We start from the raw sequence: 20204 nt of genomic DNA on the forward strand, positions 1-20204 counted from the left end.
TTCCGTACATTAACTTATTTATATGAGGAAGAGTTCGTCCTTCTTCAAAGATATAAAGTCAAACGGCCCTCCAAAATAGTAAATGTTTCAATTATTATTTATTAATTAATGAAAACATTAAAGTTTCATCGAAATCAATACTAGTAACACATTTAATTTTTTTTTTATGTCGAAGAGAAAAGAAAACAGATATGGAATTTCTTTATCAAACAATTTCCACAACTTTGCCTAGATCTTACATCTTAAACATTTTAACCTCATGTCACGTAATTAATTAATTCCTTATTAGTACTAATTAACTTGAGATGCTTCTTCGAATCAAGGGAAAGTTCAAATTTTGTAACGGGACATTTATAGGGATTTGTTCCCCTATTACACAAACCCCAAAGACGGACAAGTAGGAAGAAAACAATTTCAGAAGAGTGGCTCAGAAACCTTAAATCAAGGATAGAAGTACTAACAATAAACTTTGATATTATTTCCTCCGTTTATATTTATATGTCATTATTTTAAATTTCACATTCTATAAAAGAAATTAGATAATTTTACCACTGTAAACTTATTTAGTGTCTTTTGAAGTCAAGTTTTCAATACATTAACATAAATTAGTTTACTTAATTAATTAAATTGACTAGTGAACATGAATTAAACATTTAGTTTTTCTATATTTGTCAAATTCATACTTTCAAGACTAATAATTCTCAAGAGTAAAATAAAGAAAATGGTATTATTTATTATATTGATTTTGTAAATTACAAGCATTAAAAAACATCTATTTTTAATAAGGACATAAAAATAAGAACACAGGGAATAGTAAATTAGGCCATCAACATTTGACATTACTCAGTGGATTTCAATAATTATATTAATAAACTAAGTTAAGATGATTAGGAGATTCAAAATCCACTTTTAGTTTTTAAGTTCACATCAAACACTATATTACTCTGAAAATCGAGGATCCACACATGTGAGGGGTCAAGGCCTAAACCCAACAACAATAGTGGTCTAATTAATAAATTTTTTGGTTGCATTCCTTGACCCCCACCACAATGGTGATCTAAATCTAAAAAAAAAATAGTACAGTATTGATTTTTGGTTGCATTAGCCTAACTTGGCCCGTGACTGAATCTTATCGAGCATGTACAAAACAGTTAATAATTCTTGCTGGAATTTAGTAAATCATTTAAGGGAGAAGAAAAATAACAGCTCCCTCCATTCACTTTAATTTATTTGCTCATTATATATGTTCTTATTTTTACTTGCCATTTTTAGTATACGGCAAAGGGTCAAATATATCCTATACTATAAGCCTAGTTATACTTTCGGGTTAAATATATCCTTGTGACTAACATATGACATGTGGATGGCTAATATTAAATGAACTATTCAATTTGAAATAAATCAAATTTGGATATAACCTGCCCCACCCCAATAATTTAACCCGACCTAATTTTAACATTTGACCCAGTGAGGAAACTGAACTGAAAATCGACAAATGAATCCTTTGCTTCAGCGTACAGTATCTTGTTTCTAGACTTGCTTAATATTAACTTCATGTTTATTTTTCTAGCGTTAACGGTATGCAGATCAGCAAACACTTGTGAAATTCTTGGTTCAGTCATGATGTTGTTGTCAACTATAGTTTGCTTGTTCATAAACACCTCAGTTAGTCAGTTAAGGGAGATTTTGAGATCAATGAACAAGTGAGCAGTCTTAAATTCTGGACAAAGAAAAACTAGGAAAATACATGTGAGATAACATCAAAAAGAGGAAGAGTGAATTCTCAACACATAACCTGAATGGTAATTTATTTTCTGAATTGATCTCCTCTTTAGTTTTTTCCCATTCTATAACATGAAACTGATTTCTCCTACCTTCGTATTCAAAGATTACCCTTCATCTGAAAGTGCTCCCACTGTCATTTGATTAGGATATCCTTAGAATCGAAATTAGCAATATGCGCCTGTTCTTTCTAAAGCAGTGGCATTTTCTCTATGTATGCATGAATTCAGAGTTTAATTAGGTCAATGTTATAAATTGGGTGGGTCCATGTTATAATTAGGTCGGGTTAAATTATTGAAGCGGGGCGGGTTATATCCGAATTTGATTTATTTTCAATTGAATAGTTCATTTAATCTTAGCCGTCCACATGTCCTCTATTAGTTATAAGGGTATATTTAGCCCAAAAGTATAACGGGAGGGATAGATTTAAACTATTTCCTATAGTGCAGGGGTATATTTGGCCTTTGCGTATATAAAGAGAAACCCCCTCAATATTTATTATTTATTCACCACATCATTTTTCAAGACCTAAGGGATAAGACTAAACACCAATTAACACGAGTATTGTGCTAAAATACTCATAGCATTAATCATTATTTCTTAAGAAGTGTAGAAAGTTTAAAGTGGACAAGTAAATGTGAATGGAGGGAGTACACTCTCCATTGAAAAAAAAGAAGATTTTTTTTTGAAATCTTATTATCTTCAATTAAAGATATGTTTAATTTATCAAAATATCTTTTGAATCTTTAGATTTTAAATATGTCATATAGGATGTTGGTATAAATAGTTACTAAATATAAAATAATAATATTTAAAAAAATAAAAATAAAACAAACAAATTAAAAGACGTATAAATTTTCAAGCCTACAATAACATCTAGCTGGGAATTTTTTATCCTGTTTGGAAAATCACGTAGCATAATGCTATCAATTTCTTGTACCATAGTTTCCCTTTTTCTTTTGCTTTGTGAATCACAAATGTCAAATATGAATTATCGGAATGAAAGTCAAGAGGCTCATTAGCCTCTCAGCTTTTAACTCATTGAAACTGGCAAGCAATTTATTGTAACATTTTAAGTAAGATTTATACACTCACATGGATTCATTGGTGACTCACGTGCTAAAGTTGTCCTCTTCTTTATCTTTTGGTGCTTTCTGAAAATTCTAATTACAAATCTGATGTCTCGGCTCTTGTCGATAATATAATTCAAAGAGAATCATACCTCAAAAACTAGTTATTAAAGTTAGGACTGAGAAGGACCTAAAATGTTCCTTAATTATTTGAATTGGCACAAAATAATCCTTCGTTCATCTTTTGATCCCAAATATCCTTGACACCAATTTTTTGAATAAAAAAAGAGTAAATTTTAGGTTTAGCAAACATAAAAATCATATTTGTATGTTATAGCTATAGTTTGCATAATTGCGTTCCATAACAAACTTTATGTTTGATACGGAGCATCAGATTGTATAACTCGCTGGCAGGAGCATCAGATTTGTATAATTTCGCTGGCAGGCATCTCGTTTGTATAAAAGCGCAACAATTGTATATATATATCGGTTAGATAATTGTATATATGTAACTACTATGTATATGTATCAATGATTGTGTTTGTATATCTGCATAAAATTTGAATTGGTATACAATTGAATCGAAATAAAACGTTTGTATATCAAATCTCTCTCTCTCTCTCTCTCGCTTTATACAACACAAATTATACATTGTAATTTGTATAATCTGTGTTGTATAAAGCGAGAAAGAGAGAAAGACAAAAGAGAAATGTGCAGGGAAAAATCTGTATTTGTATAATTATAAGTGTATAGGATAAAAATATCTGTATTTGTATTTGTATATAGAGTTTTCTCTCGCTTTATACAAACACAAACACATTTTATACATTTGTGTTTGTATAAAGTGAGAGGGGCGAGGAAGAGACTGGTGAGCCAGAAAGCTGGGGAGAGTGACGAATGACAACTATTTGCTACGGGTTACAATTAAATCAAACTGTGGTTATACCATATAATTTGAATTAATATTTTGCTATTTTATTCAATTTTTCCATAAAAAATACACTCGATATTTCCTAAAATGCCCTTAAACTATGAGATTTGGTATAATATTGTCTTCCATCCACCTTATGAGTATGAGTCGTTAGACATAAGGGTATTTTTTAGCCAAATGGTTGAGGTTAAGGGTATTTTGAAGCCGACAGGTAAATGTAGGGTAATTTTATACCAATTCAAATAGTTGAGAAACATTTTTGGCCCTTCTCCGAAATTAGAAAGCTTAATAATATAAGCCCCAAATCAACTTTCCTAAAATTGATGCAGGATTCAAAGTCCCATTACCCATACATTAACTTTGGACTCAAAATAGGCCATCCGTGCAAAAACTTCAAATGAAATTGTGCTTGTTCATAGAATTGGGCTCGTTGGCAAGCTTTTAAAAACTAGCCACTTTTACAAATTTGACCCATAGAAAATGTACGGAAAATTCTCTGCAACTCTCTTCGCAATTGAAACTGATTCGCTTGCACCATAACTGAAATGACCATTGCCTCTAGAGCTCTCTTTCTCTTCCAGAAATCAATCGCAATAGCAAGCACTCTAACAACAACACAAAAGCCCCAAAGTTGGAGAATCCAATTCAAACAAACCCAATTAGTTTCCCAAATTTCCTCTATTCTCTTGCAAAGACAAACAAATCAATGGCCTTCACTTCTCAAGAACCTCAAACTTTGTTCTTCACAATTTACTCCATCTCTCTTCCTTCAAATCCTCCACAACACCCGAACCAACCCACAAGTCTCTCTACGCTTCTTCGACTATGCCAAGAACAATTTTGGGTTCCAACCTGATGCCAAAGTTCTTTGTACACTTGTGTATATACTTCTCGGGTCCGGACTATCCAAACCCACAAAACCCATCTTGGATTCTCTCATTCAAACATACCCACCAGCCCAAATTGTGGGTTTCTTGATTCAGTCATTGAAAGCTGGTGATATTCACATTCAGTCTTCAGTCTTGAGCTCAGTTCTTGAATGTTACTGCAATAAAGGTTTGTTCTTGGAAGCTCTTCATGTTTATCAAATAGTTAGAGAATATGGCTATTTTGTGTCTGTTAATTGTTGTAATACATTGCTTAATTTACTGCTCAGTAAGAATGAGTTAAGACTGGGCTGGTGTTATTATGGTTCTATTATTCGTAATGGGGTTCAGGAGAATGTGGTTACATGGTCTTTAATTGCTCAGATGCTTTGTAAAGATGGGAAATTTGAGCAAATTGTTCCTATTCTTGATAAGGGTATATGCAGTCCTCTTATTTATAACATACTCATAGACTGCTATTCTGAAAGAGGGAATTTTGAAGCTGCATTTGGTTATTTAAATNTCCTTTAGTTCTTAAAGGGTTAAGAAGAAGGTGCCCCTCGCGCCGTCGTCGCTTGGCTTCGGTTTCGGATGTGATTGATTGATAATATTTTTGGACAAAATTATTTAATCAATCTTGTTAAATCATTTCCTTTCTCTTATAAATTAATTCAGAATGTTAATTAAATAACATAATTAATTTGACGCAACTGAATTTATTTGAAATTCACGTGTAACGGTAATCCTTCCAAAAAGTCGTTACTTTTCCCAAACGGTAATACTTCCGAAAAGTCGTTACTTTTCCCAAAGGACACAATGTTCTGGAAAAAACGGGTCTGAACAGATTTTCTGAATAGGCGCGTTCCTTGCTGCAAATGGCTATAAATAAGAGGTCTTTTTCGTTTTTTCAGACACTGAATTTTTCCTCTCTGCATACATTTTTTCTTACATAAATAAAATTGTCGATCGACTGAGTCTGTGTGTGCTCTTGTTGCTGTTCTTGCGTTCGCTGAAGTTATTGAAGTTTGAGGTACCACTACTTCTTTAACAGGTTAATCCGTTTTATCTTGGGAGGAATTAATCTGCAACCTCGGGTACAGTGAGGGGATTAGATTTCTTAAGGAAACACAGTGGTTTCTGTGGACTCGGATTAAAAATCATTCTGTCAATTTCATCTTTTTTCTGTTTCTGTATTTTTTGACTAACCTGAATACAGGAGATAACAATAATTAGGTCGGGTTAAATTATTGGGGCGGGATGAGTTTTATCCGAATTTGATTTATTTTAAATTGAACAGTTCATTTAATATTAGTTGTCCATGTGTCCTCTATTAGTCACAAGGGTATATTTAGCCTGAAAGTATAACGAAAGGGGTAGATTTAAACTATTTCCTATAGTGCAGGGGCATATTTGGCCTTTGCGTTTAGTATATTAAGAGAAACCCCCTCAATATTTATTATTTATTCACCACATCATTTTTCAAGACCTAAGGGATAAGACTAAACACCAATTAACATGAGTATTGTGCTAAAATACTCATAGCATTAATCATTATTTCTTAAAAAGTGTAGAAAGTTTAAGTGGACAAGTAAATGTGAATAGAGGGAGTACACTCTCCATTGAAAAAATAGAAGATTTTTTTTGAAATCTTATTATCTTAAATTAAAGATATCTTTAATTTATCAAAATATCTTTTGAATCTTTGGATTTTAAATATGTCATATTAGATATTGGTATAAATAGTTACTAAATATAAATAATAACATTTTTAAAAAAAAAAGTAAAACAAATTAAAAGAATTATAAATTTTCAAGCCTACAATTACATCTACCTGGGAATTTTTTATCCTGTTCATAATGCTATCAATTTCTTGTACTATAGTTTCCCTTTTTCCTTTGCTTTGTGAATCACAAATGTCAAATATGAATTATGGGTAGAGCTGTCAATATGGGTTAGGCCTGTTGGGCCGGCCTGGACTAACTCAGAATTTAATAGAGTTGGGCTAAAATTTTTGGAGCCCATTTTAAAAAAAGGCTTTTGGGCTCGATCTGAATAAGCCTACTGATTTGTGGCGCTTGAGAAATATACGTAGAGCCGGCTCGTGGGCCAATAAAAATTAGTTAAAAAATATAATATAATATTAAAATTTAAAATTAAAGAGATCCAAACTCAAAATCTACTTAAAGTTTTTTAGGAAATCAATAAGTATAGAAGTTGCATCCACCATGAAAATTTCAAACACTTGTTGCTACTCGAAACTGGTTACATGGTTTTTCTCAAACTGGTAATATATTTATGTGTACATTTAAATATTATAATTCTCAATATAGTTATTTTTTAATATTTAACTAATTGAAACTGCATATAAGTTGCAGATGAAAATGAAGATGTTAAGACAACCTTCCCACAAGTTGATTCAGATATGCTTGATGAAGACAGGGGCGGATTTACGTAGGACGAAGGGGGTTCATCCGAACCCCCTTCGTCGAAAAATTACACTATATATATAAGATTAAATTTTTAATATACGTGTATATATATAGTACTGAACCCCCTGAACATACACCAAAGGCGTAGCTCAGTGGCGTTGGGGGTTCAGGAATTCGCTCTACTGCACGCGAGGTCGCGTGTTCGAATCTGGGCAAAGGCATTTCTTTTATCAGCTATATTTTAGGCGTTTTAATTTATTTAAAAATATAATAATGCAATCAGAAAATGATGTTTAGTTCCAAAAAATTAAAATCCTGATTGGAAATTTAGGATTTATTAGTTTAATCCCTAATTATAAAGTCAAATATTAGAAAACCCTTTTCTTCTTGATTCGACAGTTTAATCCGACCCGTTTATATCCGATTCGACCCGTTTAATTTATTTGTGGATATTATTTACGTAATTAATTTTTTCATTGAACCCCTTGATGAAAATCCTCCCTCTGCCACTGGATGAAGATGATCATAAAGTGTTAGATACGCCATAGGTTTCATGAAGTGTTAGATACACTATAAGTTTCATGATTTTTTAAGGAGTTTATTTTTTACTTTTTTATGGTTGGAATATTGTCATAATTTTTGTGTTTTATTGTGATCATTGCAAAACAATTAGGTTAATATTTCTATTTAGATATTTATACTTTTACTTGAAAAAAAACTTAATAAATATTATAAAGATAATTTTATTTGTGGATTTGATTTTCAAGTAGTAACATTAACACCATGTAATATTGTTTTATCGATATTTATGATAATATTTTTAAATTATAATTTTTAGTTTAATTTAATAATTATAAAAAAATATATAACTTTTAAAAAAGTGGGCTGACCCGGCAAGCCTGTAGCCCACATACTTGTGGGTTGGGGCGACCGTTTTCTGGCCCACACTAAACATGGGATTGCCTACCCTGGTCCGTAAAATATCAAAGCCTGTATGGATTAGCCCGAATTGGGTGGACTAGCCCATATTGACAGCTCTAATTATCAGAATGAAAGTTAGCCTCTCAGCTTTTAACTCATTGAAACTGGCAAGCAATTTATTGTACTCCCTCCGTTTCACAAAGAGTGACCTGGTTTGACTTGGCACAAAGTTTTAGAAAATAAAGAAGACTTTTGAATCTTGTGGTCCTAAATTAAAGTTATATCAGATGTACTAAACTGCCCTTCAATCTTGTGGCTTTAAACATGCCACGTGAAAAGCTGAAATTAAAATGTTACCAAAAAAGGAAAGAGATCATTCTTTTTGAAACAGACTAAAAAGAAAAGAAAGTCATTCTTTTTGAAACGGAGGGAGTAACATTTTAAGCAAGATTTATACACTCACATGGATTCATTGGTGGCTCACAGGCTAAAACAGTCCCCTTCTTTATCTTTTGGTGCTTTCTGAAAATTCTAATTACAAACTGTCCCCTTCGTATCTCAAAAACTAGTCATTAAAGTTAGGATCGAGAAGAACCTAAAATGCCTCTTAATTATTTGAATTGGTATAAAATTATCTTTCGTTCACCTTTCAACCCCAAATACCCTTAACGTTAATTTTTTGAATAAAAAAAACCCTCGATATTAAGCCTAACATGCCCTTAAACTATTAGATTTGGTACAATATTGCCTTTCATCCACCTTATGAGTATGCATCGTTACATATAAGAACATTTATTAGCCAAAAGGTTGAGGTCAAGGTATTTGGAAGCCAAAAGGTGAATATAGGATAGTTTTGTACTGAGAGACATTTTAGGCCCTTCTCCAAAATTAAAAAGCTCAATATTATAAGCCCCAAATCAACTTTCCTAAATTTTATGCAGGATTCAAGTCTCATTTCCCATACATTAACTTTGGACTCAAAATAGGCCATCCGTGCAAAAACTTCAAATGAAATTGTGCTTGTTCATAGAATTGGGCTCGTTGGCAAGCTTTTAAAAACTAGCCACCTATTACAAATTTGACCCATAGAAAATGTACGGAAAGTTCTCTGCAACTCTCTTCCCAATTGAAACTGATTCGCTTGCACCATAACTCAAATGACCATTGCCTCTAGAGCTCTCTTTCTCTTCCAGAAATCAATCGCAATAGCAAGCACTGTAACAACAACACAAAAGCCCCAAAGTTGGAGAATCCAATTCAAACAAACCCAATTAGTTTCCCAAATTTCCTCTATTCTCTTGCAAAGACAAACAAATCAATGGCCTTCACTTCTCAAGAACCTCAAACTTTGTTCTTCACAATTTACTCCATCTCTCTTCCTTCAAATCCTCCACAACACCCGAACCAACCCACAAGTCTCTCTACGCTTCTTCGACTATGCCAAGAACAATTTTGGGTTCCAACCTGATGCCAAAGTTCTTTGTACACTTGTGTCTATACTTCTCGGGTCCGGACTATCCAAACCCGCAAAACCCATCTTGGATTCTCTCATTCAAACATACCCACCAGCCCAAATTGTGGGTTTCTTGATTCAGTCATTGAAAGCTGGTGATATTCACATTCAGTCTTCAGTCTTGAGCTCAGTTCTTGAATGTTACTGCAATAAAGGTTTGTTCTTGGAAGCTCTTCATGTTTATCAAATAGTTAGAGAATATGGCTATTTTGTGTCTGTTAATTGTTGTAATACATTGCTTAATTTACTGCTCAGTAAGAATGAGTTAAGACTGGGTTGGTGTTATTATGGTTCTATTATTCGTAATGAGGTTCAGGAGAATGTGGTTACATGGTCTTTAATTGCTCAGATGCTTTGTAAAGATGGGAAATTTGAGCAAATTGTTCCTATTCTTGATAAGGGTATATGCAGTCCTCTTATTTATAACATACTCATAGACTGCTATTCTGAAAGAGGGAATTTTGAAGCTGCATTTGGTTATTTAAATGATATGTTCAGTAAAAGTATTGATTCCACCTTTAATACTTTTAGCTCAATTCTTGATGGTGCTTGCAAATATCAAAATGCCGAAGTGATTGAATCAGTGATGAGTTCCATGGTGGAAAAAGGACATCTCCCAAAAGTTGTGTTACCTGACTATGATTCTGTGATTCGAAGGTTCTCTGATATGGGAAAAGCATATGCAGCTGAATTGTTTTTCAGGGAAGCTTATGAAAAAAGGATTAAGCTACAAGACAATACTTATGGCTCTATGCTAAGGGCATTCTCCAAGGAAGGTAAAGCTGAAGATGCTATTTGGATGTACAACATTATAGTTGAGAGAAAAATATTCATCAGTGACAAATGCTATAGTGCCTTCATGAGTGTCCTATGCAATGAAAATCCATCACTGGAAGTTAGCAGTTTGTTGAAAGACTTGATAGGAAGAGGATTCGTACCTCCCGTATCTCAAGTATCTAAATTTATAGTTTCTCAATGTGAAAAGCGTCAGTGGAAAGAAGCTGAGGAGCTTCTGAATGTAATTTTTCAAAGAAGACTTCAGTTTGAATCTTTTTGTTGTTGCTTTTTGGTGCGGCACTATTGCTTTAGCAGAAGGATTGATTCTGCCATTTCTTTACATACTGAACTAGAGAGAATTGGTGTTGCTTTAGATGTAGAGACCTACGGTTTACTACTTGACAGACTGTTTAAATCAAGACGGCGTGAAGAAGCTGTAAAGATCTTCGATTACATGAGAACACATGATATGTTAAGCAGCGAAAGTTTTTCAATCATGATTAGAGGGCTATGTCAGGAACAGGAGTTTAGAAAAGCAATGAGACTGCATGATGATATGCTGAAATTGGGGTTTAAACCTGACAAAAAAGCATATAAGCGATTGATTTCTGGGTTTGGCTAAATAATACATTTTCGCCTCATTTATATTTTATCTCTTCACTTACAATACATACTGTACAGCATGGTTGCTCACCTGAGAGTAGATCTTGGTGATGCTCGCTTTCGGTAGCCATCCAATTTTTTTTATCTCTCTATGCACAATTTAAACAGCATACAATGAGAAATATCAATCTGTCCTTTACTTACAAAAGGTAATTTCTGTTCCTTTTCACTTTCCCTTTTTCATTTGACTCAATTCTGTTCAGAAAGGATTTACATTTATGTAATAGCCCAATTGTTTGACAGCAGAAAATTTCTTACTTTTGGCTTCACTTGAATGTTTATCTACTGATGTCATGGTGAACTTGTTTGTAAATTGTCAGTATTGACGATCTAAAATTTTTATGTCTGTCCTATGCATCATTGCCTAAAGAATTCTCGTGACAATTGCATGTTAGACTGTACTTTCTTTGCCTGGAAATAGTTTCCAGTGGCTTCCTTCTAAATGCTTTCATCTCCCCTAGCAGAGGTGTCATTGTTCGGTTGCATTTCAGCTTTCACTCTTTCTGAAGTGATTCGTACTGTCTCTTGTGATGTGTGACACTGAGGTCGATCAACTTAAACATCTGAGTGTAATTCTAGTTGTATTTGAAGTTGTCTCTGGGATTCCTATTAATTGGAGAAAAGTTACTTGTATCCAGTCAATGAAGTGACTAAGTGCTGCATTCTAACTGGCTAACTGCTACCTTAGGCTGCAAAGTTGGTACCTTACCAACACTCGTCTTGGATTGTGATTGGGGGCTAAGCATAAAGTTGATAGCATCTGGGAAGGAGTGATGAAATGTGAGAAAAGGTTAGCCAGGTGGAAGAAACAATATCTTTCTGATTAATAGCGTGTTGGATTCATGTCACTCATATGTGATGTCTCTGTTTTCAGATGGTGTATCATTACTGGAGGACATTAGATCTCTGTGGCCTCTAATACTGGGATCAAGGTGGCCAACAGCAGAAAAGTTTCTTTGTGGAAAGGACACAGACCTTTGCAAGTTGTGTTTTCAGATTTATTCACATTGCCTTCAAAAGCTGCATCTACAGAGTAAATGGATTTGGGATATCAACCTCTGAGTAAATTTCAAGTCTGTTGATTTTTTCAATCATTTGAACACATATCAGCAGCTAACTAATACTGAAGACAACATAACATGGATTTCTAGCAAGAAGGGTCTATTCACAGTGAAATCATTCTACAGAAAATTAACAAAAGAGAAGTTACCAAGTCATTGGCCATTGAAACAGATGTTGAGATCCAATGTTCCATTCCATGTGGTTTTCTTTACATGGATTGAAGCTTGTGAGAATATCCAAATAGAGGTTTTGAGCTATGCAGCAAGTGAGAGCATCTGCCACTTGCTTTTGACCTGTGGTTTGCAATTGGTCATACAAAGATCAACAAATGATTTACTGAGGTGCTAAGCACCCAAGTAAGGAAGAAAAAAGACTATACTTGCTGGACTGAAGAAATAAAATACATATGTTTTGAAGATTCTGCAAGCTCCGCCAACAAGATAAACTGTAATTGTGTATGTTTTTGTTTTGCTTATGTTAGACTCAAACATCTTTTCTTATTTATTAGTTCACATTTAGTAAAGTCGATTATTGACCTAAATAATGTATCTCTAGTCCCACTCAAATCTTAAGGATGATATTCGCAAATAATCACTTTTTATACGTTAATCAAGCTTTAAATAATGTTTCTAAATTACCAAGAAAGCTTAATCCGCTTTTAATATTGATAAATTTTCAATAAACATATTCCTAAAAAGTCTTTGTTAAATTTTATCGGAGGTTGAACATTACTCAGTTTATTCATACTTGTTCACTTTAGAAACATTTAGTTCTTAATTTACTCTTGTTATTAACTAGTCATTTCTCAATGCATTTTTCCAAACATTGAATGTTATATATTAGTAAAATTTCCTTCTTTCCTGGTGGAGTGTGTCAAATCAATATTGACCAAGTAAAATGAACGAGTACTCCCAAATGGGTCACCGCCCAATTTTCTTTACCCGACCCAAATCAAACCACATGCCCATCGGCCCATCCATTTCTTACCCTTCCAAATCCAACACAAAATACCTTTTTGACATTTCTGCTTCATGCATGCATGAAACCTGGAAATCTTCCATCAAATCAACAATGGCGATCTCTACAATTCAATCTTGTTTTCTACTCATTACTATCCTGTTTCTCCTCTCACCCATCATTACCCATTCCAATTCTTCCGATGACTTACTCTCCGAGCTGATACATCTCCGATCAAAATCTCCCCTCGGTCTGATCCACCTCAAAGACCCCCTTCTCCAACGCATCCTCTCAATCCCTTCACCTAAACCATTCTCATCCCTCATATTCTTCGACGCCAGACAACTCCACTCTAAACCCGATAACTCAATCCCTAGTATCAAATATGAATTCTCCCTTCTCTCCTCTTCTTTCCTCACCAACAACCCCCAAAACAACACTCAGATTTTCTTCTTCATCATAGAATTTCAAGAATCAAAGTCTTCCTTCGAGCTTTTTGATGTTCAATCTTTACCCCATATTCGGTTAATACCCATCTATGTGACGGATGTTAAAACTGATTGTATTAAAATGGATGCTTCTGGTTTTTCTATGGGAGCTGACTCGATGAAGGAGTTTGTGGAGATGAATTCGAATGTTAATTTGGGTCCAATTCATGCGCCCCCAGTTATTCCGAAGAAAATGATGATGATTATTGGTGCTGGGTTTTTGATTTGGAGTCCATTTTTGGTGAAAAAGTTTGTTATTGGAAACACCCTTTTGCAGAATAAGTATCTATGGATGGTTGCGTCGATTCTAGTGTACTTCTTCAGTGTTTCAGGGACAATGTATACTATAATTAGGAAAGCACCTCTGTTTTTGATTGATAGAAATGATCCAGGGAAGTATCATATCTTTTACCAAGGATCAGGGATGCAGTTAGGAGCTGAAGGTTTTGCTGTTGGATTCTTGTACACGATTGTTGGATTGTTGTTGGCACTAATGACTCATATTTTGGTTCATCTGAAGAACAGGGGAACACAGAGTTTGCTCATGGCTTTGGGGCTCTTCGTTTCGTTTTGGGCGGTAAAGAGGGTGATTTACTTAAATAATTGGAAGACTGGCTATGGTGTTCATGCTTATTGGCCTTCAGGTTGGATGTGATAGCAATGTAGTTTGTCTGGCTTTTATTCTCTTAGGTAAGAGTTTTGTAGTTTAAACTACATGTGAGCTGATTCCAATTCAACTAAAAGTAGTTGACAGAAAAGTTTCAGCTTTTACATTTTAGATTTATCGAGCTTTTATCTTGTAGTGAAGCATTTGTTTGCCGGTTGAAATTTTCTTACCAATAATTCTTCACTTTATATCTCTCAAACTTTACTGACTTTTTTAGTTACCTACATGATCATTAATCTTGTGCCATTTCTGTTATCACCACTTGTTAGCTTCTATCTAATTGTCTAATATGTAAATTGTTTGTTATACGTCAGGCAAGATGAGGGAAATTATTGTGTAAACAGTCAGAGATTAGATATTGGTGTTGCCTCCCCTGAGAAATGAGAGGGCCTCCATAAATTTAAATTGTATTTTTAACAAATATTAGCATCAATAGAGGAATATTTACCTTCCAACCACCAATACAAGTAATGCTGCGGCGATTGAAGGTTTTCATGGTTTGGGGCATTAATAGGACAACAAAAGGTTAAGGTTTTGGTTAGAATTACGAAAAAAGAGGTTTTGGGCTCTAAACTATGTATTCCAGTTGTTAACCCCATGCTTTTGTTATTTGATTTATGTTGCTATCTGCAATAGGTATCTTCCTTTCCATGTTTGTAAAGGAAGTAGTTTTCCTTTTTTTGAAGACACTTGGATATGGTCTATATGGAAACTAAAGGAAATTATTTAGGTAATTTTGCAGCTTTGTATTTTCAATGAACACAATGATCTTTCATTAATGGAGTAAATTACTAGTGAAGAAGGAAAAGATGAAAAAGGGTTGCACTTTGATGTAGTGCTTTTGTATTATCTCAATTCAAGTTATACAGCCTGTGGAAGTTCTGCAGCAATTTTTCTTTCTGTTAATGGATTTTACGCAGAGGAATGATTGTTTTCTTGTGTTTATCAATAATGATAGATGGTTTTCTTGGGTGAGTGAAGAGTCAAGGATGGGGAGAAGTTGGCGATGGACAGTTTTCTTGGTGCAGTTGAAAATAAAACAAGTGGAAAAGAATTATCTTAGTATTGAATGGATTCCTCTTGTTTGCTTGTTTTCCTGTCGCATGTTTGATTATCTTGATGGTGCAAATATATGTAACTGTTACCATGTTCTATTAATACATGTTTAATGGAGGAAACATATGATGAAGTCCCAATTATAACTCATGCTAAAGTCATGTTTTTTCCTCTTTTCCTTTCCAAAAAAAGAAGTTATGTCTTTGAAAAACCCCTGAAGGAAGATTTAAGTTATTTCATTGTCTTTTAACCATGAAATTTTTCCTATTTATGGGTTGAAAATAACAGTCCGAATGAAAGAATCCATTAGAGTGTGATCATGCAATTAACTAGCTATAGTCCCCTCGAAATAACTGTCCACTGGTCCACCTCTTGCCACCACCAGATACGATAGCTTATCGATAGTTCATCTTAAGATGCTAGGGAACGAATGAACATTAGTTTGTTTCAAAATCCACCATCTTACCTTCATTTAAACAGTCTTTTATTACCTGTTATGAAACCTCGCTGATCATATAAGATTATCAGTATTCTTTTCCACTTCTTTTATACTTAGCCACAATATTTATGCTATTGTTTCAGAGAAACTTTTCCAAGTATAATGGAGTAATTCTTTTTCTTGAATGCAGAAATATAAGGTATTTTGATGCTTATTTTTGGAGAAACGTTGCTTAAGAACTACTCTACCATCAAGAGAGAGATGCAATGCTATATTGTTAAGTTTGATCTTGCCTATGCTAATTAAGCACTTGAGGTCCACCTTATGTTTTTTTCTTTTTGTTGCATAAAAGTGGAAGTGGGTGGCAATTGTTTTTCACTTTTTAGATATAAAGTTGTTCACTTGTTCTGCAAAGAATATATTCCTTCCCCTTCCTTCAGTTACATATTATTTTCTTACATACGCGTTGAATCTTGAAAACACTATGTGCAGTCAAAAAAACATTAAAGATCAAGAAAAAAGAATTGTTGGCTGATGGTCGATTTCTTCAGCAGATCTTGCTGAGCTTTTTTGTTTTGTTTTTTTAACAGCCCCTTCTTTCCTTTCCTTCGTTGAGTTATAAAGGTACATATGAATTTGAATTTTTTAAGCTTTTTCCTGTTCTTTATTTCCATGAACTTGCGTATCCATGCAGCAGCCTATATTCCCTTTTTTACATTTTGCTTTTTCCTATATATATTCTTTCCTTGATAGCCAAACCATTTACTTTCTTATATTCTATTCCCTCAAGCCTTGCCCTCTTTGTGCTTGAAATACTATTAAAGACATCGATCCGAAGTGAGTTGAGAATTTTGAAAGGGGACATGGAAGAACAAACAGAAATAGTAGGAAGGGCATTTGTAGATCACTATTACAATCTTTTCGACAATGATCGATCATCGGTTGGTACTCTGTATCAACCAAGCTCCATGTTCTCATTTGAGGGCCAAAAGTTGCTCGGAAGTGAAGATATCTCTGCTAAGCTTAATGCCTTGCCTTTTGGACAATGCCGCCATGTGATTAGCACCATTGATTCTCAACCTTCGTCATTTTCTGGAGGGATCATAGTCTTTGTCAGTGGAAGCATTCAACTTCTTGGAGAGGACCATCCACTGAGGTTTAGTCAGGTCTCTATTTCTATCTTTCCTCCATATATGTGGTTTAAGTGTATGCTTTTATATTTGTTGTGTGTTCGAACAAAGTCACACATCGGATGTTGATAAGAAAAAGAAGTAACAAAATTAATGTTGTGAAGGTCTTTTAGAGAAAACCGGTGCAGGCTTGGCTCAAAATGGTCAGTATGACACAATGCTAAGAGTGTCTTTGGGCTGACTTAGTCCAACTGTATTGCTTTCAATATTCTTTCAATAATGGTGGTGTCTAGACCAGCTTAATGATGAATTACTTGTAGAAGTAAGTCTAAAAGTCTTTTTTGTAATTGCATTATTGCAGATGTTTCACTTGATCCCAACTATGGAAGGAAGCTTCTTTGTGCAGAATGACATATTTCGCCTCAACTATGGCTAGTTTAGCTAGCGTTCATGTGGCGAAAATGTTGATCACGAGAAGAAAAAACAGTGTTTATTTGAGTGGAAATGTGGAAGAGAGAAAATTATTGGTGATGTAAGTTGATTTGATTGTGGTGTTGCCTTAACGAAGGAAATAGGAGCTTCACATTATTTGATTTGCTAATTGCTTTGTAATTTTGGGCAACAGTTATTCAATTTGCAATCACTAGTAGTTAGTACCATCAAGTCCAAATAATTAAAATTTATACCTTCGTATTGTGGCATGGTTCAGTCATCAGTGCCACAACTAAGAAGCATACTATTATTATCATCACAGAACAAGCATACAAAAAGCAATCAAAACATACTAAAACTTCACTAGCAATACATGGCAGACATATTTTTAATCAAACAAGTTTCTCACAGCCCTTCAGTGTAAGCGACACCAGTAGATTTTAACCATGCTGCTCCTTGAATGAGCTGACCCACAGTGAATTTCGCGGCCTCTGATGTAGTTAAGGCTTTATGATAACCAGGCCAGTTCACTCTCTTACTAATTCCAGCACCAGCTCCTTTGTTCATGTACTCACCATAATACAATGTTTTCAATGCAAAATCACCGTCCCATTCTGACCAACCTGCTGGATCAATATGGTCTCCAATATTGGACTGCATGTATACTGTCCGCGAATACGCTTTCCATGGTCTGCCCAAATATGTCTTGACGGACCCTTTCACTGGTGCAAGGTCCGAGCTAGGAATAATATCACAATTTTGGATTGAAGTTCCTGTAACTTGGTTTGGATCTTCACGACCTTGAGCCGTAACCATGTTTTTCTGTCCGGTCATGGGCTTTCGGGCTGCGAGTTTAGAGTTTTGGAATACAACTGCTGCGTTACCGAAGATGAAATCGACAGTGCCAGTAATATAACAATCTCTGTAGAATTGACGGAGAGTGTGGGTATAGAGAGTGTCCTGGAATGCATCTATTTTGCAACGATTGATAACGGACTGATCTGCTCCAACACGAAGGGCCACTGCTTGGTGCTTTTGTGGCCCTGCTGTGTTTTGGAACTGTAGATCTTGGGCTATGAATCCATCCCCAACAGCAGCTGCATTAAAAATAAATTAGGCAACCAAAGTAAACAAGTTCATCAATTTTTCAAACACATGTTTATGTCACAATCCAAGCCTCTTTGTTAGACCAAAGTCAAAAGAGTATAGTGAGAAATGAGATACTAGTATTTACCAACAGTTGCAGATTTGAAAGTTGTTGAGCCATCAATAACATTCAAGTTGCCAGTGATAATAGTAGCATCCATGCCATCACCCACAAGCATAATATTCTTCTTCTTTTTCCCAATCTCAACATTTTCTTTGTAAATTCCCTTTTTCACATAAATAACAAATCTAGTCTTACTATTATCTGGAGCAGACGCAACTGCTTCTTTTACGGTCTTATATTTTCCACTACCATCTTTAGCCACTACAACATTGGCTGCTATAGCATTAGCAGAAAGTTGCAAAAGCTTTCTTTCATTAGCACTAACCCATGAGGGCAATCCATCATCACTAACTGTTGGTGGTAAATTATTATTATTATTAGTACTCTTTGGTGGTGCAATTGCAACCATCAAGGCCAAGGAAGTCCTTGCTCTTGCTACTAAATCATTCAACATAGGCTCCATAATAGACCGGGCCTGGCCATTTAGCCCATCTATGCAAGTAACATGGTTGGTGAGAATGCTACTTAGCCATGAATGAACATCAAAATGGGCTTGGGCCGATAGGTTCCCAAGTCCCATCATGGAGTCCATCAATCTATCCCTTGACAAATCCATCAACTCTAGACAATCTGCTAGAGCTGCTTGCTCCTGGCCATTATTGATCCGACCATTCACATTGCTCGCCAAATGGATCGTCTCGTGGATTTTTAAGGACGATTTATGCAAAACCATCTGTAATAAATCAACTGTTTTTGTATCCATCACAACACCAGCAGGTGCAACCTCAGTCACCATGGACAAGCAAGATGGCTGATCATGGGCTGTATCACAAACACGGGTTGTCAAGGAAATTGATGGGTTATTTCCATTGATTGAAATGAATCCAACTGAGCCCACAATAGCTGCTAAAGAGAGAAGCACAAAGAGAGCTTTAGTAGAAGAGGAGGATTTTGATTTGGGAGAATCTAACAATGGTTGAGTGGAAGTAGCCATGACTTAGTGAAAATGTGGTGTGAGGCTGGCTTCAGTTTGCTATGGTATGGATCTTCTCATTTCTTGAGTTATTATATAGACTCAAAAAACACCAAGAAGGGCCAATAATGTTCGATATTATTTTAACATACACCTTGTAAGAAACCGCACTTAATTAAATTAAAACACTATTTAATAAAGCTACTTTAATTTACTTTATTAGGTGGTCTGGAAAGATTCATGTATTATATTAGTACTATTAATGTTTGACCAATGCGAGTGTTTTCCTTTCATGGCGAAGTAGGTATGGTTAGTCTATTTATGTAGTTTTTTATTTAAATTAATTATGTTTAACCAGCAAAATAGTACGATTGAATTTGTTAGAAGGTCAAAGACATAAACATTTCAATTTAACTCTATATTAGCAGTTAGATATAATTGTAAATGAATTAAGTAGAGTGCAATCGGTCTTAGATGTGTGGGTAGATTAATACGGAAATGATTGACAACTAAGACTTGGTAAAATATAAAAAGCTTCGAGTAAGAATATCATTATATTGTTTAGAATCCAACCCTTCAATTTACATGTGGATCCGGCTCCTCTCTATTTTCTCTAAGTTCTAGCTTGGATTAGAGACACATGTCATAGTTTAAAAGAATACTAGATTTACATTATATTTTTCCTAAATATATTTAAAAGAATTTCTTTTCTTAATTACTTGAGTAATTTTTTGTTGATTTTACTTTTTTTCCTAACGTTTGCCATTTCTGAAATAATATTTGCCAAATAAAAAATTAAAAATTGTGACCTAACATTTTTTTTCTAATTTTAGGAGTA

The 20204-nt window shown here is 34.5% G+C and overlaps 4 protein-coding genes across 6 annotated transcripts; 3 read left to right on the forward strand and 1 right to left on the reverse strand.

The window, feature by feature from the left end:
• Window positions 1-9098: 9098 nt before the first annotated feature.
• Window positions 9099-12360, forward strand: LOC125846821 (pentatricopeptide repeat-containing protein At4g21170). 3 transcript variants are annotated; one of them, XM_049526447.1, is made up of 3 exons: window positions 9099-11101; window positions 11641-11751; window positions 11827-12360. In XM_049526447.1, the coding sequence occupies exon 1, from the start codon at window positions 9157-9159 to the stop codon at window positions 10909-10911; it is 1755 nt and encodes a 584-aa protein (XP_049382404.1). In that variant the 5' UTR covers window positions 9099-9156; the 3' UTR covers window positions 10912-11101; window positions 11641-11751; window positions 11827-12360. The 3 variants fall into 3 exon arrangements, with proteins under 3 accessions (XP_049382404.1, XP_049382402.1, XP_049382403.1); XM_049526445.1 differs by having other exon boundaries at window positions 11641-11742; XM_049526446.1 differs by lacking the exons at window positions 11641-11751; window positions 11827-12360 and adding an exon at window positions 11417-11610.
• Window positions 12361-13049: 689 nt separating this feature from the next.
• LOC125846834 (probable dolichyl-diphosphooligosaccharide--protein glycosyltransferase subunit 3B) lies at window positions 13050-14275 on the forward strand. The gene has a single exon (XM_049526507.1). It carries the CDS (start codon window positions 13050-13052, stop codon window positions 14112-14114), a length of 1065 nt encoding a protein of 354 aa, XP_049382464.1. The 3' UTR covers window positions 14115-14275.
• A 2021-nt stretch (window positions 14276-16296) lies between these two features.
• LOC125846843 (nuclear transport factor 2B) lies at window positions 16297-17445 on the forward strand. Its single transcript, XM_049526517.1, has 2 exons — window positions 16297-16787; window positions 17113-17445. The coding sequence occupies exons 1-2, from the start codon at window positions 16485-16487 to the stop codon at window positions 17185-17187; spliced, it is 378 nt and encodes a 125-aa protein (XP_049382474.1). The 5' UTR covers window positions 16297-16484; the 3' UTR covers window positions 17188-17445.
• LOC125846822 (pectinesterase-like) lies at window positions 17411-19408 on the reverse strand. Its single transcript, XM_049526448.1, has 2 exons — window positions 18418-19408; window positions 17411-18280 (listed from the first exon to the last, which is right to left on the reverse strand). Exons 1-2 carry the CDS (start codon window positions 19385-19387, stop codon window positions 17589-17591), a joined length of 1662 nt encoding a protein of 553 aa, XP_049382405.1. The 5' UTR covers window positions 19388-19408; the 3' UTR covers window positions 17411-17588.
• Between the last annotated feature and the right edge of the window lie 796 nt (window positions 19409-20204).

Source organism: Solanum stenotomum, chromosome 12, assembly GCF_019186545.1.
Source record: "Solanum stenotomum isolate F172 chromosome 12, ASM1918654v1, whole genome shotgun sequence".
Taxonomy (NCBI): domain Eukaryota; kingdom Viridiplantae; phylum Streptophyta; class Magnoliopsida; order Solanales; family Solanaceae; genus Solanum; species Solanum stenotomum.